We start from the raw sequence: 17,885 nt of genomic DNA on the forward strand, positions 1-17,885 counted from the left end.
ACCTTCCTACTGCACTAGCCAGCCAGAGCCGAGCTTCACATTTTTGGACTTAAGAGTTACTCACTCTTAAGTAACTGACGCTTTCCCATCATTATCAAGATGCCAAGATTGGTTTGTTTGTTTGTTTGTTTTCAAGGTATTAGCGATTACCTTGTTGGTCACTGTCTCCGCCCTTTGTATGATGAAAACAAAGACCCTGTCTTGCCTTGTTCATAACTATCTCTCCAACAATCCAAATGAACTGTTTTCTATTCTCCAGGCTTTTCACGTGGTAACTGATACACACTCAATGAGAGGCCAATATCGTTACCTATTTTACAGTTTAAGAAAATATACAAAAGTTGAGAAACCTGCCCATTGTTGGACACCTAGAAAAAAATGCTTTTTCTGAGTACAAACGGACGGATAAAGGAACTAGATTAAATAAGAACCGATAAACGTTCTATACATCTGCGACTCCTCCAATATCTCGCCAGAGGGCGCTCTTCCCCACGTCTCGACGCCAGTCCCTCCTGGCGCGCACTCCTCTTGCGTCTCGGGCTCGCGCGCGCTGCCGCGGCACCGGAAGTGACTGCGCTTGCAAGTTCCCCCGGTCTCTTCAGGGGAAACTGAGGCCGGCTTCTCCGGGAGACACGGTGCGAACAGTCAGCCAGGTAGGCCGGCCCAAGTCCGCGGCGTACAACTCGGCCGCGAAGCGCCCTCGCGTCGGGAAGCCACCGGGCCGATGAAGGGGGGATGTGGCCCCCCACGGCTCTTTGGGCTCGCAGGTGAGAGCGCCGCCTCCTGTGCTTGACAGGCGCTGCGCCCAATGGGAGCCTTTGCCGTCCCGCTTCCGTGCCGATCCGACTCGCAGATTGGCTACGCTGGGGCGGGCCGCGGGGGCGAGACCCCTCCTTCCAGAGAGGTCTAGGGGGCGCCCCTGAGGGAGGGCAGTTGCCTAGCAACGGGGCGGTGGCTCGGCGTGTACCCGGCCTAGGGGAGCGCGAGCTGTAAGCGAGGCCTCAGCCCACCCACCCGGGGCTCCTACGCGTTAGCAGCCTCCCTCCCTCGCGCCCTGCAGGGGGCTCCAAGAGGCCGCCTTGGGCCGGGCCCCAGGAAAACGAGGTCTCCGCTTTGGGGGCCTCGACTCTTCTTCCTGGCCGGTGGCGGGGAGCAGCGCCTCCCTCTCACCCCGTCTTTGTACGGGGTGCCGGCGGCCATTGTGTCCGGGCGCGGAATGGAGGACCTGGCAGTCCCCCAACGCCATGTCCAGGGCCTTTGGGGAATTCAAAGACAACCAGCGGTGTTTGTGGGGGGTCTCCAGAATACAGTCGCTCGGAAAGGCCCGGGGGTGGGCTTTCCGAAATCAGGTCGCAGATCAGACGCCGTTTCCCCCTTCCGTGCTTAAGTACCTTAAAAGGGCACTTAAATAGAAAGAGAGAGAGAGAGAAAGAGAGAAAGAAAGAAGGGGGGGGATTACACTAAACCCACACCTCCGGGAGAGTTCTCCTGGCTCCCAGTAGGAGGCGGAGAGCCAAGGGGCGTGCTAGAGCGAGGGGGTTGGGCTCTCGGGTGGCTGGAGGCTGCGGAGCAGAGAGAGGGAGAGAGAGAGGCCGCCCTCGGTCTGGGCGATGGAGGAAGCAAGCCAGGGGGCAGGTTCCTAAGCTTCACAATTCCTGTGTCGCCTTCTGGGCTGCCTACCAGGTCGCATGATCCCTCCGGCCGGGGCTGGTTTTTTTTTTTTTTTTGCCAGCCGCCGCGAGGCAGGCAGAGTTACCGGCAACCCAGCCACCACCTCCTCCCGACCTATGATACAAAAGATCTTCCGGGGGCTGCACCTGCTTGCTGTCGCCGGAGATAGATTTGAATGTAGGTGGTGGGGGGGGGGAGGCTGCCAATGGGGGTGACTTTTTGAGGAAGGCATTTCGGAGAAAAAGGGGTGGGTGGTTGTAGTAAAAAGAGGCTGATGAGACAATTCAAAGCTTGCTGGTCCTTTCAATTTGACTTCATTGAAGTCCCTTAGAACCTGGACTCAGACCTTCATAAGAGCCACAAAGAAACCAATTCTGGTACCTGGAGGAGGAATGGGATATTGTAAGGTAAATGACATGCATATTAAATTTTTCTCCTGAAGCTCTTTCTCTCTCTTCAGAACCTTATCCTGGCTTTGGATCCTGGAAGAGAGTCGCTAAACACAGAGCAGACCCAGTGAGTGAGCAGGTGTTTTGGACAATGGACTGGTTGAGCCCATCTCTATTATAAAAATGTCTCAGAGCAACCGGGAGCTGGTGGTTGACTTTCTCTCCTACAAGCTTTCCCAGAAGGGATACAGCTGGAGTCAGTTTAGTGATGTCGAAGAGAACAGGACTGAGGCCCCAGAAGGACCTGAATCAGAGAGGGAGACCCCCAGTGCCATCAATGGCAACCCATCCTGGCACCTGGCGGATAGCCCCGCGGTAAATGGAGCCACTGGCCACAGCAGCAGTTTGGACGCCCGGGAGGTGATCCCCATGGCAGCAGTGAAGCAAGCGCTAAGAGAGGCTGGCGATGAGTTTGAACTGCGGTACCGGCGGGCGTTCAGTGATCTAACATCGCAGCTTCATATAACCCCAGGGACAGCATATCAAAGCTTTGAGCAGGTAGTGAATGAACTCTTCCGGGATGGGGTAAACTGGGGTCGCATCGTGGCCTTTTTCTCCTTCGGTGGAGCCCTGTGTGTGGAAAGCGTAGACAAGGAGATGCAGGTATTGGTGAGTCGGATCGCAAGTTGGATGGCCACCTATCTGAATGACCACCTAGAGCCTTGGATCCAGGACAACGGCGGCTGGGTAAGAACCACGCCCCTTGTCTGTCTCTTCTTTGGAGAGCCCCAAATGTTCTTGTTGGTCCCTTTTCTGTTGCATGGCATGGTTGTTGAGGATGTTGATTGTTCAGGAAAGCTGCCTGGCTCTGTTTCAACACAAGAGGTTAACTTCGAGAGATCTGCATCTTTCCTTCTGGCTATGCTTGTGGCCCCAGAGTTTCATAGTTTGTTCCAGTTTCTCAGCAAAGAAAAACATAGCCTGTGTTTACTTAGCTGAAAACCTGTGAGAGTGGCAAGTTCTCCCTGCCTTCTGCTGGCTCTCGCAGAATGGGTCACCTTGGCTGGGAGTGAGGAACACAATACCTGGGGAACCGGAAGAGCTGGTACCCTCAGGTCCCTGTATACCTGCGTGCATGGTACTTAGACCACTTGCCCAGGCAGGAGCCCCCACTGACTTGGGTGACTGAGGATTATTTGATTTTGGAGAAGGGTGGTCTGTGCCAGCTGTGTTTGTTCTGTGCCCCTAAGTTCATTTCCCCAAAGTACGCAGCTTTCTGCGTGGCTGGCTTGTTTGGGCGCTCTTGCTGTGTCATATAGTGAGCCCCAGGACTTTGCACCTCACTGCCCAGGGTCGGTTGGGGATCTCCAGCTGCTCTTTCTATTGCTTTTCTGGTCAGGGCCGTCGGGCCTCTTTACTGGAACGCTGTTTGCTGGCAGAGCACAAACCGGGTCTGTGAGGCTCCATAGGAAATTAAGATTTGGTGACAGACTGGATGTGGGTGTGCGTCCTGGCCCTGTCACTTAACTAGCCATGTGACCTTGGACTGGTTGGTTTACCTTCTGGAGCCTTAGTTTCTAACACACAAAAAATGTGGCAAGCTCTCCTTGCTTAACAGAGTTTTGTGACTCTTAGAGATAATGTGAGCAGAGGCTCACGCCAGTGAGTGCCTACTCCAAAGAATCCTTCTGCTCCCACCTAATGAGGTGGTGTGGAGGTGAGAGCTTCCTTACCAGTAGCCACTGTAGTAGGCAGTCTTCACCTTCATCGTGACTCCATTCCCGAATAGGGGAGCTCGGGGCTTATGAGAAGTATTCTGATCCCTCAGAATATGTCAAAAATGGACAAGCTGTGGAAAATAAGCAAGCCATCCATTGAAGGAAGTGAGGTGGAAGGGGCCACGCACCATGGACTCGGGAATGTCAAGAATTCAGTTGCCCATAGGCTGGGCCTAGGGCGGGGCAAGCACTTCGCTTTTACCACTGAGCAAGAGACCTTCTGGGTTTGCCCTGAAACCCCATCCTGTCTCTAGTTTCCCATTTCTTTGAAACTTCACCCCCACTCTTCCCCTCCAGTAGCTCTTGTAAAGGCAAAGAGGTCACTTGTCGTCAGTAGAGGTCAGATGAGCAGGGTAGAGTTGACTGAGGTAAAGGTGGGCTCCCTTGAGCTAAGGATTGCCAGACTCGAAAGCCAGTCTGTAAATGAACTCCCTGGGGAGATAAATGATTAAATAGTTCCTGTTGGTTTGTGCAGTGACCTCTTCTATTCATTCTCTCTTGCTTTGATTCTCTTTGGGGGCAAATATTTGTTCAGCTGATTACAGGAGGGGCAGGATTCCAACCCTTCAGACACACCCTCTGAAGCACCTCCAAGTAAACCTGGGCTCTTGACTCTATCACTTGCTAACTGTCTTTAGTGGTCCTAATACCAGGTAGGCTCTTGCCAGCTGTAAACGGTAGGCAGATGGAAGAGGTACCTGCTAGGGCAGCCAACCTCTGCAGAGGCTACTGGAACCTGAGAATTGCCAGCTGCCCCATATTGCATGTAATGTTCCAGTCACCTGGAAAAATGCTAAACCCATCTAAGGCAGCAGCTTGGGGCAGGTTCATTAGCTCTCATTGATTAAAATCCCACCCACCCCCGTCTCTTCACTCAAGAGTCTCCAGAGCCTGTTGGGCAGCATACCTGGTAACTTGCCACTTCTGCTTGATGAGCAAAGAGAGAATGTGTGTAGAAGAGCCGGTTATGGCAGAGCCATTTCTGGGCATGCATTCTTCTCCTGAGACCAGGGGGTAAAGAACATTCCACTCAGCGTCACTTGAGCCTTGGTGGAAGATACCTGCCCATTTCCTCTTGGGTATGCCCTCTGAGCTGCACAGATGCTGCTGCAGTGGTACCCCCAGATTTTCCTGGGGCTGCAGCTTGGAGGTCATAGAGTTCAAGCGGTTCACCAAGGGTATGCTCTGAATTTAGCAGAAAACTCAGCCTTTCCTGAGTACTTGGAGTACCTCTCGTGTTTCCAGCATTGTTTTATCCTTTATTTAATGTAGCCAATTTCCCGAGCAGCTACTATAGGTCAAGCAGTGTGCTAGGCGTTAGCTTAAGCTAGATACTAGATACTATCTCTCTATCTTGGAAATACATGGTCATTCATATGTTCCACACAGTAACTTTCCAAGGTTAAATGTCTCTCAGCCAACTAAGTGTCTGAGTGAAAAATTTAAATTGAAATTGGCCTCATTTCAGAGTCTAAACCCTTTCCATCCATACCTTGTTCAGGAAGTAATAATCCAGACAGACTAGCATAGAAAACCAGGGCTGAGGAAAACATGCCTGTAGAAGGTGCTCTTTCCATGCTGCAGTTGTGGCGTTGTTCAGGCATCTGAGAACAGTGCCTTTATCATCAGTAGCAGGTTCCCTAATATGTGGGAACCTCAGATTGTGTGTGCAGGGAGATGGCCTGCCCCAGAGTCTCTGTTAATTGTGGGGTGATGCCCTAAGGATTGGAACTCAAGCCTCTGGCCATACTGCTGCCTGACTCACTTAGCAAAATGCTGAACCTGTTGTCTGTGTCTTCTGTCTTTTCCACCTGTAAAATGGAGTAATGATACCCAGCTGCCTGAATAAAAGCCCTTCCCTAACCTTAATTGTAGGGTGGACAAAGGGTGGACGCACTTCTCCAGAGTAAGCTTCTCCCTTAAGGTTCTGAACTTTGCCCCCTGGAGTTACTTCTTAAGAAACTAAGCCAGTTCACTGGGACCTAGCCCCCAGTAGATGAAACTGTTTGGGGGTGGGGTTTCACTTTGAGTGTGGGATAAGGCCCCAGATGGGCCATGTCACTTTGGTATAGGCAGTTCTGGAGATTTCCTTTTGCTCAATGAAAACATCATTGTTAGGAGCACGGAATGAGCCATAGCCAGGAGAAAACCTAGTTTGACCATTCCCAAGCTGCAGATCTCTTCTTACCTATTCTGACTTCTTCATCGCAACACAGATACAGATATTTGCTTAATTGAAGCACCTCAGCTCCATTTGCAAATTTGGCAGTTCTGTGGTTTTCTTGGGGGAAGTCCCATCAGAAATCCCAACACAGAAATTTTTAGTAATCTCATTCAGGTCTTCAAATGAAGTAGAAGTGTCTCAGGGGCTCCCCCTTGGAACACCCACTTCTTCTTGGTGTCCTTTTTTAGGTGATTGTTAAAACTCTTTTGCCATCACAGGATTTTCCAGACTCCCTAAAGCAATATCCCCAGCAGCCACATGGAACTCTTCATTTTCTGCCTGAAAATTACCCAGGTAGTTTTCAGGGGGCCCCAGTGGAACCTGGAGGAGTTTCTTGACTTTCTTGTGGGTAACCACCAATTTTGTTTGGGCTGTGTGGAGCCGTGTTGTGAGCCGACCCCTTCTCCCAACAGACTTTTGTCCTAAGGCCAGTGGACTTGGGTATCTTTCTCCTGTACCCAACCTCTTAGTTTTTCCCCAGCCATTAGCCTGCCATCACCAGGCTTGCTTTGCACTTGTTGCTGTGTCTAGATTTAGTGTGCTTAGATTTAAGGGTAATCTCCAGCGAAATGCTCTTCAACAGAAAGACCATCTTCAACAACCTTCGTCTATCAAGATCTTTGCCCCCCTTCCCAGCCTCCAGCCTAAATCTGCAGGATCCTCTTTTCTTGAAGGAAGCTCTGGAACCTCTATTGTCCCTGCAGTCCACAGTCTGTCTTCCCCACTCCCATTGGGCATCTAGTGATAGACAGTCCCCTGAGCCTTTGTTTCACCTAGGGAAGAAAAGGCCCAGATGAATTGCCACCAGCTTGATACTCACCATTTATATATGATCCCCAGCCCTTTGCATAAGGGAAAAGAAGGAACTGGTAGTTTAAATTGGTGCAGGCATTTATAACAGCTGTACTCTCAGAGTCCAAATCTTGCTTACATTGGTCATCTCAGCCCAGAGCACTAATCTTGAGCGCAGTAGTCACCTCTGAAAGAGATATTGAGTATCTGAAGAAAGGACCTAATCAAGTCAGAGTAATAATGGGGGGAACCTCTTCTACCATTATTGAGCCCCCCCCCACACTCTGCTAGGTACTGAGAAAAAAACAAAACTAAGTTTTTGCCTCTATTGAGGCTCATTCTGTTAGACAGACAAATCTACATTTCTAGATTTTAAGACTGGGCTCAGTCTTAAAATGCTTTGCTATGCTAGCATAAGAATCTGAATTTGGCACATACCTTTAATCCCGGGGCTTGGGAGGCAGAGGCAGGGGGATCTTTGTGAGTTCAAGGCCAGCCTGGCCAGAGCTGTTTACAGAAAAACTCTATCTTGGAAAACAACAACAAAAAGAATCAGAGTTTGATCACCAAAATCCATTTTTTTTTAAAAAGAAAAAAAGAAAGAAAGAAAAGAAAAAGAAAATGCCAAGCACAGTGGTGTGCACTCAATCCCAAAGCTGTAAGGCAGAGACAAGGGGATTTCTGGAGCCTGCTGGCCTGCCACCCTTGTCTGACGAATGAGTTCCAGGCCAATGAGGTAGATAGCTCCTGAGGAACAATATCCAGGGTTAGCCTCTGACCTCCATATGTATGTGCATATGTATGCAAGCTAAAGTGAATACACACATACATACACATAATTGTATAGCGACATTTTTGTCAATGATGGACGGTGTATACCACAGCAGTTCCATGATATTATATGGTCTGGGGACTGGAGAAATGGCTCAGTGTTTTAAGAACTCTTAAAACAGAAGACCCAAGTTTAGTTTCCAGTATTTGTGTGTGTGTTATGCATCAGCTGATAGTAGGTACTTTGAAGAAAATAAGATTGGTTTATAGAGAATGCCTAGCAAGGCAGGATGGGATGGCACTTTAAAAAGGTTGATCAAAGGGCCTGGCAAGGTGGTTTAGCTTATAAAGGTACATGCTGTCAAGCCTGATGTCCTGAGTTAGATCCCTGATTCCCACTTGGTGGAAGGGAAGAACTATCTTCTGCAGGTTGTATTCTGACCTCTGTATATGTCTATGGTGTACTTCTCCCCCAGTAAATAAATGAGTAAATAAATTAAATTTAAAGAGTGATCAAAAGGGCTGGAGAGATGGCTCAGTGGTTAAGAGCATTGTCTGCTCTTCCAGAGGTCCTGAGTTCAATTCCCGGCAACCACATGGTGGCTCACAACCATCTGTAATGAGGTCTGGTGCCCTCTTCTGGTCTGCAGACATACACACAGACAGAATATTGTATACATAATAAATAGATAAATAAATAAATATTAAAGAAATAAAATAAAAAGTGATCAAAAAAATGAACAGCCAAGATGTAGGAAAATGAAAAAAGCTCAGCCCTCATCTGTCGTTTCTTTGGCTAGAATATGAATTATCTTGACATAAGACAAATTAAGAGGAGAAAAAAAACAAATATTTTGATAACCCATGTGTGCACAGGAACCAATGTCAAGTAATGGTTAGATGCATGATTGAGGTTTAGCGTCCTGAACTACAGAAAGGAACAGGAGGCCGAGTGTGGTTGCACACGCCTTTAATCCCAGCACCCAGGAGGCAGAGATGGGCAGATCTTCGAGTTTGAGGCCAATAGGGTGACATGGTGAGACCCTGTCTCAAACCAATAAGTCAATAAATAAATAAATGGAAGGGAGGAATAGGGCTTTGGGATTATTATGGTGACCATCCACATTTTAAGAGGCTTGACTGCAAATTATCAAGAGTAAATATTTTGCTGTTCAGATAAAGCATCTCAGGTAATAGGATCTGTAGAACAGACCAACAACTGATACAAATACTTTTTTTTTAATTTTTTTTGAGACAGGGTTTCTCTGTAGCTTTAGAGCCAGTCCTGGAACTAGCTCTTGTAGACCAGGCTGGCCTTGAACTCACAAAGATCTGCCTGCCTCTGCCTCCCAGTGCTGGGATTAAAAGCACTTTTTTTTTTTTTTTTTTTAAAAAAGCACGCGCCATCACCGCCCGGCCTACAAATACTTTTATAAGTTTCTTTATAGATGCTTCTTTTATAGAAAACAGCATTTCAAGGTTACTCCTGTGTGTCTCTGAGTGTGGATTTCTTTGACTAAGCAGCTTCAAGTATGCCAAATACACACACACACACACACACACACACACACACACACACACGTTCTGGTCTCCCACAGGCATGTTCTTGGAATACTGTTTCTAGATCTCCAACAAAGGATGTTACCTGGAGGTGGTATTTGAGAAGATCTGAAGGATAGGAGATGGCTCACTATGTGGGTCCATATAGCAAGGGTGTTTGTTTGTTTTGAGACAGGGTTTCTCTGTAGCTTTGGAGCCTGTCCTGGAACTAGCTCTTGTAGACCAGACTGGCATCGAACTCACAGAGATCCGCCTGCCTCTATCTCCTGAGTGTTGGGATTAAAGGCATGAGGCACCACCGCCTAGCTGGCTCATATAGTGAGCTTTTCAAGCAGAAGAGTGTACTGAGGAGGAGAGATGCTCGGCATTTTCAGGAATGGCAGAGGTCAGATTGGCTTAAGCAGCAGGGAACAGAGAGATTTTTTTGTTTTATTTTGTTTTTGCCCTCTATCAAGGAGATGAAAACTGAGGGGAGGTGGGGGCTGGCTGCTGAGCACATAGAACATTACAAGGCAGTTTGAGGCTTTGGTCTGGAATAAGAGACGTCAAGAGTAGGTTTAGAGCAGGGAAGTGATGATCAGAGTTCTGTAAGGGTAGAAGCAGGTGTTCACTTTGAGAAGAAGCTGGTGCCACTGGCGGGTGGAAAGACTTCTTAGCTTTAAATGGCTGTAGAGATCATGAGAGGAGACTCAAGAGGAGACCAGCTTTGCGCACGGTGTATTGGCTGGTGCAGCTAGCCACATTGGAAGCCATGTTGTTTTTACTGTTTGGAGAATCTAGATAAAATGAGGACTGAAAAAATTGTTAGGCTGGACATTGTGGTGCATGGCTATAATCTGAGCATTTGGGAGGTTGAGCAAAAAGATTGCTTTGGATCTGAGAATAGTCCAGACTACATCTTGAATTTAAGGCCAGCCTGGACTTTAGAGTAATTAAACCCATGCTCAAATAAATGACCAAACTCTCTCTTTTCAGAAATACTTCTCTTCAAATACACTTTACAGATGGCCCTCCTTTATTCTTCTCTGTTTCTGTCTGAAAAACTGCAGCTTGTCTGAGTTAAAATCCTAACTCACCCTATCTCTTTTGACCTTCCTGAATCTTGAGCACAATGATAAAACATTGGGGTATGCCGGTAATATGGAGGGCCTAACTCCATGTTGATGTAATATTTTTTATTATGTGTACCATGGAACTCTTGGCTCATTCTCAAAGTACCCATTCTCCCTTTTCTTTATAGTCACCCATTAGCGCATTCTCATGGCAGCCTTCTGTCACAGTATGAGCTCTAGTGTATATGTGCCCTGGTGATGCAACATCTCCATGGTCTTAGGGTACAGATCCAGACATATTCTCTTAACTGTACATATTCAATGTGTCACCAAATCATTTTAGCCCCAGACTTTAGCCCCTCAGAATGGGATTTTGAAATTGACATTCTGATTTTCACAGGCCTGCAACCCTATCATAGATTTTACCAAGAATGCTATTCCAAAATGTTACTTTAGGCTGACTCTTTCCTGTCCAGCACACACTATCATCACAGTAACTTGTCACTTCCCCACAAGATAGGTAGGACTCCATGCACACATTCCAATTTACAAAGTACTTGGCATATCTACCTTGTCTTTGTGATACCTTTAGCCATGCAGATTGGTGATCGGGATAGTGCCGTCTCCTTGTCACAGGAGCAGGCAGGCCCAGAGATGTAGTGGCTTCACTAGTCACCTGCTATGTGCCCTGGACTTGTTGGAAGGTTAAGAAAGGCAGTTGTTGGCCTAAAGTGCTCAGAATGGCCACAGTCATCCAGATGGTACTGCCATGATGCTTGGGCTCCTTCAGTCTCTGTTTTCATAGAGAGAAGCCACCTTTGGGACCTTGTGCTGCTTACTTTTATCCCCAGTGAGTCTCAGGCCAGGCCTACTCTGGCTTTAAGCTTCGGAGTTCTCTGGATAGAAAGCAGAGCTCCCCTCGGAACTGGAGCTTTTTCTCGTGCTCTTCAGGAAATGCCATTGCAATGACTTCCATAGACTGCTTCCTGTCCCGGCCCAGCAGCTGGATTCCTGCCGCAGAGTGTGGAAACTGGAAAGTAATGTCCCAAGAGGTGTGCCCCCCCCTACTTTTTGTTTGCCCCTCCCTTTCCTCTTTCAGTCACTTTCTCTGCTCTCATTCCCTCCCCCCCTTCTCCAGGTCTCTCCCTCCAGCCTGCCCTCTTCCCTTAGGACTGGGGGTGTGCCTTTCTGGTATTCTGTCACTGATGCTAGGCTGTGGGTCAGTCTGAAGGAACTCCTGGCTTGTCTCCTTAACTTCGTCACTTCTAACATTCCTTAGAGGGGCATTAAAGCTGTCACTTGGAATACCCTGTGTCATTCATGAACTGACTTCTCCCAGGGGGTTCTACCCACTCAGAATAGGACAGAGATTTCTAAGACAGGTATCAACAGTTCTGCACTTAAAATCCTGTCTCTTGGAGATTGATGTCAGTGTTGAGTGACAGGGCTTGCCACCCCTTCCCAAGTCACCTTTCAGGAGGAAGCTGGAAGGTTGCGAACCTTGTTGGACAGTCATCTGAGGAATGGGAACTGGCTTGGGAGGAGATTGGAATGCACTCAACTATGCCTCAGATCCTTTGTTCCAACTCTTGCAAGGGAAACATTCCCCTCCCTCCACCCTGGCCACACACATGTGCCTTTGTTCCCCTAGTCAGAGTCAGGCAGCGCCTGGAACACAACCACTGGGAACACAGTGTCCCTTCTGAGGAACCTGACGTGCCTTCCCAGAGGCTGGCCCCTGGTCAGTGGGACTGGGACTTAGGAGCCCAGGCACATGCCCTTTTCACAGAAGACTCTCCCACAGGCTGACAGCTTGTCTACAGACAGATGTCCCTGCACTTCTGTGGGATTATTCCATGGGATGCCCATGTCCCAGCACTAAGCCCCTCCCTCTAATTCCGCTTGGTGATTAATATTATTGTTAACATTGCTATTAATAGCACCTAACATTTATTGAATGCTTACTCTATGCCAGGCATTGTTCAGTGTGTGCTACAAGTACTAATTGATTCCATTCTTACGGCAACACTCGATGAAGTAGGCACTATTATTAGCCCCTTTTCACAACTGAGGCGCAGGAGTGAAGCAGCTTGTTTGAGGGAGCAGTTACTGCTGGGCAAGGCCTGGGAGGGATGCTCTACCTGCGCTTTGAAGGGGTGTACAGGGCAGAATCAGATTGACACCGGGTCAGGCTTACTAAAGCTTAGGCTGTTTGCTTTTTATCCTTAAAACAGCCTATAAAGTAAGTAGAACCTTCATTTTATGGCCAAGAAAACCAAGACTGAACAAAAAATGATATTGCTAAGGCCTCACAGGCCAGCGCCAGGAAGAGCTGGGATTCCAACTCAGTGTGTTCAGCTTCCAAAACTGCACTGCTGTGGCGGTCTGCAGCTTAGAGACAGTTCCTTTTGTGTACATGATAGTGTTTTCTAATGTCCCAAACCTTTTTGTTCACATTTCCAGGTAAGATAGGTGCTTTCAGTCTTATTCCTAGGGAGGAAATTAAAGAATGAAATGCCTGTCAGACTTAGATTCCCATTTGACCTGGAGTTTATTTTGTTTGGAAAGGAGGTGGTTTTTTGAGAGGGTCTCCAGGCTGGCCTCAAATTCATTATATGTTGCTGAGGACCTTGAACCTCCTGATCCTCTTTCCCACTCTTCCTGAGATTATAGGCATGCCCCACCATGCCCTGCTCTTGTGTCTGACCTTTACCCTAGTGTCGCTAGTGCTACCTGCCTCTTCTAAAGCTGGATTCATTTAGTTTAATCACTAAATGTTAATGAATGCCTTAGATGGGAACACCATGACTATGGTGGTAAGATTACATGACTTCTGTTGGTGGTCTGTCTCAGTGCTTCACACCTTGGAACTGGCTAGTGTCCTTGCCATTTGAATCGGTGTATGTGATCATCTGTTTGTCTCCTCAGCTCCTAGACAAGCCAGGCAGGGCTCATTGTAGTTAGTGTGTTAGCTTTCTGTCGCTGGGACAGAATACTCTAGTCTAGACATAGTTTAAAGGATGGAAAGATTATTTTAGCTTACTGTTTCAGAGATTTTGATTCATGACCCTTGACTCCATTATCTCATGATTTATGAGTAGGGAGGCAAACTTTATGGCCCACAAATGGTGAAGCAGAGGTTATTTACCTCATGGCAGCAAGGAAGCAAGAGAGAGGACACTAGGAAAAGAATGCACCCATCACTGTACGCCGCCCCCCTCTCGTGATTTACTTCTCTCCAGCATTTTTTTTATTGCCCAGTAGTCCTTTCAGTTATGAATCTGAGCCAGGCCAGGCAGTGATGGTGCATGCCTTTAATCTCAGCACTCAGGAGGCAGAGGCAGGAGGATCTCTGTGAGTCTGAGTCAGTGTGGTCTACAAAGCTATCCAGGACAACCAAGGCTACAGAGAGAAACCCTGTCTTCAAAATAAAACAAGACAAACAAAAATGTTGAATCTGCTCTTTAGTGATGAAAAGAGTCTGGGAGAGCTGCCCTGCCATTGTCAGGTTGAGCAAACCTCTTTAGCCCATCTCCCTCTTCAAGTCTCTGAATAAAATGGTTTGATCCCAGTCAGTCAGTGAACCCTTGATTGCCCCTGCCCTCATGATCCACCCACCTTCCAGAAGATCCTACTTCTGAACACTATTGTGTTAAGGACCAAGTCTTTTAACACAGGAGATTGGGGGAGGGGCCTTTTTGGTTTGACACAGAGTTTCACTATGTAGTCCAAGCTAACTTGGAACTTACTGCAGTCCTCCTTCTGTCTGGGAAGTATTGGGATTACATTCATATGCCACTGTGCTCAGTTAACATATAAGCTATTTCAGAGCCACACTAAAACACTATTTTTTTTATTAATCTTTTAATAAACCTGTAGACAAAGCTTGACTTTGTCTTCAATGTGAAGCGACCCAGTTCTCAAATCCATAAACCTGAGAGGATAATGCCAACCTTACCAGAGTAAGCAAGACATAAATGAGAGCGAATGCACGAGTGTTGTTAGGGATAAGAACAGGTGTTGTGTGTGGAGTGCTTGCTTGCTGTGTTTATGCCCTTGACATATCATCTTATTTGGTCTCCACAAGTGCTCCGATGTGAAGCGGGTACATCCAGGACTCAGAGACCTCCATAGTAACACATCCTCTAAGAGGCAGAGCACAGTCTGACAATATGCCTTGTGCCAAAGCCTATCCTTGTGCCACTGTGTTGTTGCTTTTTCTGCAGACCTGAACTGGTTTATTTTATCCTGAGTACCTGGCACAGTGCCCAGGCTTCGGCAGGGGATTGGCTAGGGTCTGTTCAGTGAACATGAGGGTTGTTACTACTAGATGTAGTACTACATTGTCAGTCCCTGAGGAAGCAAATACATCTGAATCAGGAGTAGGCCCCAAACACTTAGTGAATGGCTTGTGCCAAATCGGTGGTGTAGACTCAAAGTGGAAGAGGTCAGACCACTGATTACATCCTACAGGTGGCCTGGGCCTCTGCCAAATGGTCCCACTTTTACCATCACTACCCATTAGAGTTCTTGGCCCAAAGGCCTCCACCCTCAGTCTGCATTGTCACCTTCCACCTGGCCCCAGGCCAGCTGAATTGCCAGTACAGACTCTTCCCCTTCCCGCCCCCCTCGTGCAGAGGGTTAGAGTGGGGAAAGTCACTGGGGGCTTAGTGACCATAGCTTTCTCAGCACTGTAGCTCTGTATACTGAGGTCTCCATTCCCCCATCTGTGAAATGAAGATAATGGTAATGTGTCTCTTCTTCCACGGCTCTGTGTTTTTCCTCTGTTGGGAGTCACTCTGCCTGCCTCAGGTCTGATTAGAACTCCGTCAGAGGCTACCCATGTTTACATGTTACTGTCCAATTCAGAGAAACTTAAACTCCCACAGTATACAGCCTTTGTGTGTGAAGTTTCCCTTCATTACCAGCATCTAGCAGAATATTTGGAACTAGGTGACATTTGGCCAGTATTTTTGAGAGACTGACTTGTAGCATAGACCAAATAGCCTTCTGCCTGACATACAGTAGACTCATATAGTAGATGCTATCGCCTGTGAAAAAGACGTGGAGCATGGAGGCTCCTTTGCTTCTTCCTACCCTGGAAGCTGGGGATTGGGCCCAGGACCTTAAATTAAGCAAGCTGCGCATGTGTTCTTCCCTCAGTCTATAGTCAGCCACTTCTGCCTATTCTGACAGGGTCTCATCTCTGTAGAGCCCAGCTGGTTCTGAACTCAGTCCTCCTGTAACACACTCCCATGAGCTGGGGTTATAGGCTTGTACTACCACACCCAGCTCGGTGAGAGCTTTAAATGGGTGAAAGGAACATGACTGGGCCAGGCTCAGTGGGCGAGAGCCAGCCAGCCAGGTTTGATGGGAGATGCTGAGCTGTCATGTCTTCTGAAGAGGATCTGGGCTGGCGGGAAAACTGGCCAGACAGAAGGAAGCAGAGACTGAGTGTGGTGCAAGCCTGGAGACATAGGGATGGGGTTAACTGATGGTAGTGATGGACTCAGAGGGAAGAGACCCAGAGCACCCAGTAACCCCTGGGAGAAAGAACCCCTTGCCAGCTGGGACTCAGCAGGCAGAACTGTGGGAGGAAAAAGCCAAGGCACCTGGGACGTGCAGGTCAGGTAGGCCGCCCTGGTTGTTATTTGGGGCTCAAAGCCAGGTGCAGATTCAAAGGATTGATTGAAGCCTTTTGGCAACTCTAGCCTTTGTAGGGTAAACATCACCTGTCTTCTGCCACCTGCTATGACTGTGCCAGCAAGGTACCCTGGCAGCCCCAAAGAGACCCAGCTTTCTTGCTGCCCTGGTAGAGCAAAACTGCCCTCCAGAGAGGCGGCTACTTCTTTAGCTCCTTTGAAAGTCTCAGGTGACAATAAGGAGTCTTCTACTAAAGAGGTCCTTCCTATTACTGCCCGAGGAAGCCTGAGAAGGGGCCCTGGGAGCCAGGACAGCTGGGCCAACTAGGGGGCGGGGTCAACTTGAGAGCAGGTGCTGATTTCGAAGAGGGTGGGGCCTGAGGGGAAGTAGGGATCTTGGTAGGCTTCAAAACTTCCCTCCTCCTCCTCTAGCCACAGCTGGCTTCTGTAGGAACCTGATGACCTAGTTACAATACTTAGAAATAGTTAGCTTAGCTTTCAGTTCATGGCTGTGGCAGTCTCTCATCCTTGAGACTTCTTGGGTCCAAAAGGTACACTGGCATTCCCCAAAACAGTTCCATGTGAAGGGCACACACCTTGTCACGTGCAGAGGCTTGTGGCCCAAGGGAGGATCCAGTCGGTAAGGCTTCATTGTTGTGCCTCCTGCCAAGCCCAGGGAGAAGTCTCTCTATCCACTCCTTCCACTTCTCTCCATAGGGCGGTGGATGGGCAGCCAGTAGAAACTACAAACTCCTTGAGGGACCAAAAGGAAGAAACTCTGTTGTCTTGAGCTTAAGTTGTCTCTTCTCTCAGTAGAATGGTAGAACTAGCTACTGGGATGGTGTGTCAGGACTGAGTCCTGGACTACCTGGGCTACCCAGAGACCAGTTTCAAAACCTGAGGAAAATGGTTGAGACTACAGCTGGATAGAAGAAAAAGGTTCTGGGGTCTCTGGAGACTTCCACCATCTCTGGTAGCAGCTAGCCCTGATATTTATGGTACACGACTTGCCAGTATCTCCTTGGGAGAAAATTAGTGATCACTGTTGAAGAGTTTGGTACATTAGGGTTGGAAGTATAGCTCACTTGGTAGAGTGTTTGCCTACTATGCAGGAAATCCTGGGTTTGATCCCTACCACTGCATTTAACAAGGCTTTATGATACAGACCTGAAACTCAATAGTCAGGAGGATTTGAAGTTCAAGGTTATCTTTGACTGTATAAGGAGTTCTAAACTAGTCCAGTCCTGTCTCAAACTAGCAAAAAGTAATAATGAGTTGAGTGTAGTAGCTGGGCATAGTAACTCCTACCTGTAATCCCAGCACTTGGGAGGCTAAGGCAAGAAGAATGCCATCAAGGCTGGTCTGCATTGTAGAATAAGACCCGTCTGAAAAATAAGAAAGGGCAGGTGAGGTGGCTCAACGGGTAATAGAGGCATTTGACACAAATCCTAATGACGTGAGTTCAGTCTCGAGACCCCCCCTCCCCAGTTGTCCTCTGACTCCATAGGCATGCTGCCCCCATTCCACTGCCCATACACAAAATAAATAATGAGTAAATAAATAATTTACAAAAAAACAGCAAAGAGATAATAACTTACAGTGCTTTTCTGGAAACACTCTGCTCAGCTGTTGAGATGCATGGAGCCTGGCATACAGAACTACTCACTCAGCATGACAGCTATGGCTATTATTGTTATCACATTCCTATCACAGATAATCAGGGTAAAGTTACTGTGATTGCTGTTGGAGCTACCTCTACTTTTTTTTTTTTTTTTGAGAGAGATGAGGTTGCCTTATATAACCATGACTGGCCCAGAACTCACTATATAGACCATGCTGGCCTCAAAGCAATAAAGTTCTTCCTGCCTCTGCCTCCTAAAGCCCAGGCTGGTCTTGAACTCACAGAGATCCGCCTGCCTCTGCTGGGATTAAAGGTGTGTGCCACCACTGCCAGATTTAAAGAAGCTTTCTGGGAGTTTCTTGTTTGGTGTAGCTTTTGGCCCAAG

At 47.9% G+C, this 17,885-nt stretch overlaps 1 protein-coding gene and 1 long non-coding RNA gene across 9 annotated transcripts in view; one reads left to right on the plus strand and one right to left on the minus strand.

The window, feature by feature from the left end:
- The first annotated feature begins 509 nt into the window (after positions 1–509).
- The window catches only part of Bcl2l1 (BCL2 like 1), a 51,124-nt gene continuing 33,748 nt past the window's right edge, over positions 510–17,885 (plus strand). Inside the window, exons 1-2 of one of the 7 annotated variants that reach the window (XM_050150846.1) lie at positions 510–653; positions 2,132–2,807. In XM_050150846.1, the coding sequence (XP_050006803.1) occupies positions 2,244–2,807 (564 nt within the window). In that variant the 5' untranslated portion in view covers positions 510–653; positions 2,132–2,243. Of the gene's footprint in view, positions 768–981; positions 1,849–1,915; positions 2,049–2,113; positions 2,808–17,885 lie in introns of those variants that run through there. The other 6 variants (XM_050150845.1, XR_007593364.1, XM_050150850.1 and 3 more) reach the window with 6 other exon arrangements.
- Positions 2,814–11,289, minus strand: LOC126506892 (uncharacterized). 2 transcript variants are annotated; one of them, XR_007593365.1, is made up of 3 exons: positions 10,808–11,289; positions 6,883–9,977; positions 2,814–4,839 (listed from the first exon to the last, which is right to left on the minus strand). It is a non-coding gene; the product is annotated as an uncharacterized lncRNA (long non-coding RNA). The 2 variants fall into 2 exon arrangements; XR_007593366.1 differs by having other exon boundaries at positions 2,814–3,909; positions 4,746–4,839; positions 6,883–11,289.

Source organism: Alexandromys fortis, unplaced genomic scaffold (assembly GCF_014885135.2).
Source record: "Alexandromys fortis isolate MF-2015 unplaced genomic scaffold, M_Fortis_MF-2015_v1.1 scaffold_27, whole genome shotgun sequence".
Taxonomy (NCBI): Eukaryota; Metazoa; Chordata; class Mammalia; order Rodentia; family Cricetidae; genus Alexandromys; species Alexandromys fortis.